We start from the raw sequence: 6001 nt of genomic DNA on the forward strand, positions 1-6001 counted from the left end.
CCTTTCATATATGCAGTATCCTACAGTGCATGTGCTGGACTGGCTGTGAACTAAGAAGGGTAACCTGGTAGAGATGAGGGAAGAGAGGAGATCGCCCATGCTTTCCAACTGATACCACCCTTTGTTTCTTTAGCCACATGATGATTTGAAAGCTTACATCACTCTTCCCTTTCCTGTAGTGGCCTGGATGAGTCCCCTTATCCTTATTCCTTTGAGTTTTCATGTGACACTGCAAGTGTGTGTTTTACTTTTACTTTTTGTTGTTCTTGTTTGTATTTTGTTGTGTTTGGTGCCACTTGTTCTCTCACATGGAGAATAAACCGGGCCAACCCCACTGTGAAGGTTGCAATTATCCTTGTGACAGATCCATGTCCTCCATTGTGGTAGATCCTCACTCTATGTACTTCTGGTAGAGGTAAGAAATATTTACATGATTTACCATGAAGTATGTGCTGCCCTCATTGCTAGTTAGTTCACAGCCAGTCCAGTGCATGCACTGTATGGTACTCCATATATGAAAGGCTATGGTTTGTATACCTAAGAAAAATGCAAATTACATACTAAAAAAACATGTAATTCTGAAAGCCATCCTGTTAAAATACACACTATAAACATTGATAATACAAGAGTATAGATCCATTGCCATCAGTAGGAGTATACCTCAGCACAAGTTGGAATCAGTCATTGAAACTTGGTAACAAGGTAGTTAGCTGGTACAGTGGTACCTCGAGATACGAATTTAATTCGTTCCAGAACCGAGCTCGTAAGTCAATCGGCTCGTATCTCAAACGAATTTCTCCCATTTAAAATAACTGAATTCAATTTAATCCGTTCCGGACCTATGAAAAATTCCCAAAACCATTGTAAATTATGAATAAAGATATGTTTTTAAATAAAAAATAAACATGTATAATTAACAAATACATAACAAAATATGAAATAAAGAAATAAAAGAGTTATTTAGCATAATAGTCTTACTTTGGAGACAGACGAGTGCGGCTAACGAAGGTGAACGGCGAGGAGGAGGGAGGGGGGAAGGGATGTAGGCACTCTAGACACGTACGTAAACGGCACTTTTTTAGAACTTAAAACTATTTTCGTAACAACTAAACTACACTTTCCTTATTTCAAATGAAAGAAAAAAACTTAAAACAATGCACTTAACTTAAACTTAAACTAAGCTTAACATTTACGTAAATTTAATTATCACTTGTTTTTGCCTTCTTGGCTGCACTTTCTGTACTTTCACTCGCAGCTCTTTTCAATAAAAATGTATCCAAAGAACTTTGCTTTTGCCTGCCTTTCAAAATGCTTCGAAAATGTGACAAACAAGTGTCATTAAAAAGCGCTGAAGCACGACCAGTTGCCACTTTTTCTGGGTGTTTCTTTTCAATGAAATTTGACAGCTTTTCCCACATTGCCAGCATGTCTTTAATTTCACCTGTAGAAATCACTTCCTCCGGCTCTTCCTCCTCCTCACTCGTGTTAATCTCTTCCAGAACCTTCGTGTGTTGCATCATCTGCAGCTCCTTCAACTCCTCAGTTGAGAGTTCCTCCTCATGTTCTACGACGAGTTCGTTGACGTCGCCCTCATCTACCTCCAGACCCATCGACTTTCCGAGAGATACAATCTCCTCCAACTCTTCTTGCTTGGTCTCGGGCTCAAACCCTTCGAAATCTCTTTCTGCAACAGCATCAGGCCATAACTTTTTCCATGCAGAGTTCAACGTTTGTCTTGTTACCCCTTGCCATGCCAAGTCAATGATACATAGACAGATCACGATGTTGTAGTGATCTTTCCAAAACTCTCGAAGGGTTAGATTTGTGTTTTCCGTCACCTCACAGCAGCGGCAGAACAAGTGCTTCGTGTACAGCTTTTTGAAGTTGGAAATGACCTGCTGATCCATCGGCTGTAGGATTGAAGTCGTATTGGGTGGCAGGTAGAGAACTTTGATAAACTGGAACTCCTCCAGATTATCATCTTCAAGACCAGGTGGGTGGGCTGGAGCATTATCAAGGATGAGCAATGCTTTCATCGTGAGTTTATTTTCTTGCAGATACGTCTTCACTGCAGGGCCAAAGACGAGATATACCCTGTCAGTAAAAAACTGCCGCGTAACCCATGCCCTAGCATTGGCGCGCCACATAACGTGCAATTTTTCTTTCAGTATCTTGTGCGTCTTGAAGGCTCGAGGATTTTCCGAATGATAAACTAGCAGTGGCTTCACTTTACAATCACCGCTAGCATTTGCACATAATGCAAGGGTCAGACGGTCCTTCATGGGTTTATGGCCTGGCATCATCATCTCCTCTGCTGTGATGTAAGTCCTCCGTGGCATTTTCTTCCAAAATAGGCCCGTTTCATCACAGTTGAACACCTGTTGCGGGATGTAGGCTTCCCTCGCAACAAGCGCAGCGAACTTTTGGATGTACGTATCGGCTGCTTTCACGTCTGCACTCGCAGCTTCGCCATGCCTCACCACTGACTGGATGCCAGTTCTCTTCTTAAAATTATCAAACCAGCCATGGCTTGCCTTAAACGCTTCTTCTGATGCCTCTTTAGAAGTTGATGCTTCTTTCTTCACTAAGTCGGCATAAATACTCCGTGCCTTCTCGCATATTACTGTCTCCGTCACTGTATCTCCTGCCAACTCCTTCTCTTTCACCCACACGAGCAGAAGCTTCTCAATTTCCTCGTGGATATTTGTCCTTAATTGGGAAAGAATTGTGGTTCCTTTTGCTGGTGTAGCACTCTTGATGGCATCCTTCTGCTTCAATATCGTACAAATTGTCGATGTACTATGGTCATAGATCTTTGCGAGTTCAATCACTCGTGTGCCACGCTCATGTTTTTCTATTATTTCTTGCTTTAGGTCTATCGACATCATCCTCTTCTTCCTGTCACCATTGTCCTTAGCACTCACTTTCTTCGGCCCCATGATAACACACAAAAAAGTTCAGTAATCACGCAAAAATCAAGCAAAAAAGAGTACAGCGCACAAGATACACTTTGATTCAAGCGGGTAACACGTGCGAGTGAGCGAGAGATGCTCTCGGATGATGCTTGACCCTGCGCGCCAACTAGCGGGACGCTCCGGAAACACGGCTCGTATCTCGGATTTGGGCTCGTATCTTGAATGAAAATATGGCCCGAGCTCCGGCTCGTATCTCAAAAAACTCGTATGTTAGGCTGTTCGTATCTCAAGGTACCACTGTATTAAGGGAAGGGAAACTCCAAACATCTGCTAACACTGGACAATTTTTCTTTGATTGCCTATTGTGCTTCTCTCAACTGCTAAGTTAACACTCACTTTTATTTTTCTGAGTGTATGGTAATTTTTCTTGTTAATTATGCATGTGCCTAAGTAAGTAGAATGAACAGCTGATATTGTTTGTTCTGTAGGGGTAGGGCCTTTATTCTTGATCCCAAGTGAGGAATGTGAGTTTGTCCCCTTTATCATGGAAAAGGTTTTGGATAGGAGGAAGAAGGCCACAATGTGTTTATCAGCATTTTCAAGAGAAAATACTCCTCTTTTCAAGCCACTAAATCTTTTGGTCCGGCCCGGGTGCGCGTGCACACACACAAACAGAACCTCTCCGTACTCCTTCCGTGCATATATCTCTGACCCAGTCCAAAGGGGTTACGTAAGAAAGGTGGTTGATCAATTCGTTCTCTTGTCTAGTGCCAAGTTGGTACATGTCTAATGTCTTATCGCTTGGCGATAGACTTTTTGTTTTTTCCTTACGGCTGTTTATCCGTAAGTAATGTTTGGTTCCCTCTCATCTCCTTGGATATCTTAGTAGAGAGGTTCTTTCTTGTCTAGAGGAGATGATTCAAACAGGCTAGTTGAACAAGTTAACAACTTTATTCTGTAACTCCATACTAGGAGATGCAGCTCGTCGGACGACCGATATGTTTGACTGTTGGCGTGGAACTGCCATTCTAAAGCATCGCGTCGATAGCGGAACATTAGCTATCTCAGCAAATTCATATAAAAACACATACGTAGTTCGCCGGCTCGGAAGTTACAAGTTTCCGGCGTAGGTTAACAGGTCAACCTCTTCCCATGGAAGTTGTTGTGCAAAGTTATCATAACATAAAAATGTTGACAAAGCTTTGAGCTAGATCAGGCTACTGCAGACAACGCATAGCGTAATCTAAGGTGTGCTTTGGTCACGTAGAACCCTCCTAATGCCATGACCCCAGGTCACTGGTTTATATATAATGTAATTCTTACACATGCAGGGTATGGGCCCCTTATTGTGTTCTGGGAACCTGTCCTTTGCTTCTTTTCTGGATCATTGTTGCACCCGCCAAGGAGCTTGGTCCTGTTGAGCCTCTGGTAATGGTCATCCTACTAGTGGGAGATGCTTCTGCAGCATCAACCATGGTCATTATTTCTTGGACCAGTTTCTGTTGATAAAATCTTCCTCCTCTTTGTCTTCTTCTGCCCCTTCCACTTGAAGGAAGTAGTCCAAGAAGAAAGTCATCTCACAAGAGCTCTATGCAACCATACCTTTGAGAATAGAAATAGATGTTGAAGTGATATAGTGGACCCCTGTATTAGTGAGGTATGAGTACCAGACCAAACCCCCCCCCCCCCCCAAATAGCTAGAATCCACGAAAACTTAGAACCCCTTTAAAAATACTTAAAGGTACCTATTTTGTTAGCTTTAACTCAAGAAAAACCCACTACAAATGCTTATAGTACATACTTGGTTTTTAAAATCTTTTTATCACAAAAAGTGCATTTAATCATGAAACTGATATAAAATTCAGTAATTTATGGATATTTTTCACAGAAAATACTGCGAACACAAATTTCCCAAAAATAATGGGTATATAAGTGTTATGGATCGACTGAGGTTCCCTCAGGTTCTTCAATATAATAAACAAAAAGGATTCTACACCAACAATTGAAACTCGGGATATGAATATAGAAAGAAACTCAAACAGAACAGAAGTTTATTTACATGCTCAATAACAAAGATAAATGCAGAATGGTTTCTCCTATTTACATAACAAAATGAAACCTTACAATATGTGAACTGGGGAAACAGTGCGGTAATGAAATACTTGCTGGCCAGTTTAGCGGCGGTCGAAATCAGTACTCGAAGCGAGGGCTTCTCAAATGGGGACAGTAGAAACTTCAGACGGCTTCTTGACTCCATACTGCAAGAAGAAATGTCGTAGTGTTGATACTTGAAGGGCAGGTTACTCCTCAAAACCACTTGTAGGACAGTTCTTCTCTGAAAGGGGTTGCTCAATGTCGAGATATCTCTCTCTCTCTCTCCGACTACAGACGACTTAACTTGTTTCCGTTCACGCTCTCTCTTGTGCATCCTCTTCCTCTCTCATCCTTTGTCTCTTCATTATTCTCTTATCTCTGATGATCTTATCTTGATGATCTCCTCTGTCATATATATACGGTGATTTGGGGGCGGGGCTGAAAAAGGGCGGAGACTACCAGTGAACGTCATCGTCCCCCATCAGGAAATTTTTAGAAGGATCCAGACGAAAAGTTACATCATAATATGCGGCGTTTCTAACAACGCGACAGCACGTGCTGAGTTCCATAACACACCTGGGGATTTTCGAACAGACACTTCCAACACGTGCGCGAATACCGTCTTGCTGCAGACCTACACGAAGAAGATGCATTTTCCTTTCCTTTAATATATAATTCTTCGCTATAGAGCGATTACCATGACACATTCCCCCACAAGAAAAAAAAATTAAATCAACTGATTTTATTTTTTTTTCAAGAAACAAGAATCAAACATCAGGGGAACAATTCTGCATAAAGCTTTGACTCGGTTAAACACGCGCACTTCTCCATTCATCCACCTACTCGTGGAAAAATAGAAAACGGTCATCAGGTAACACTCATTCTGAAAAATCTCTAGAGAGGCTATCAGGTGTAACATTATCCTTTCCCTTTAATTTTTCCTTTTCTGAACTCTGATTAAACTTGGAAATTCTTGAGTACCTCGGAGCTTT

General features: G+C 41.6%; 1 protein-coding gene across 1 annotated transcript; it reads right to left on the minus strand.

The window, feature by feature from the left end:
* Positions 1-1199: 1199 nt before the first annotated feature.
* On the minus strand, positions 1200-2939 carry LOC135202852 (tigger transposable element-derived protein 1-like). The gene has a single exon (XM_064232311.1). It carries the CDS (start codon positions 2937-2939, stop codon positions 1200-1202), a length of 1740 nt encoding a protein of 579 aa, XP_064088381.1.
* Positions 2940-6001: the final 3062 nt, after the last annotated feature.

The sequence above is a fragment of the Macrobrachium nipponense genome, chromosome 33 (genome assembly GCF_015104395.2).
Source record: "Macrobrachium nipponense isolate FS-2020 chromosome 33, ASM1510439v2, whole genome shotgun sequence".
In the NCBI taxonomy this organism is placed as follows: Eukaryota; Metazoa; Arthropoda; class Malacostraca; order Decapoda; family Palaemonidae; genus Macrobrachium; species Macrobrachium nipponense.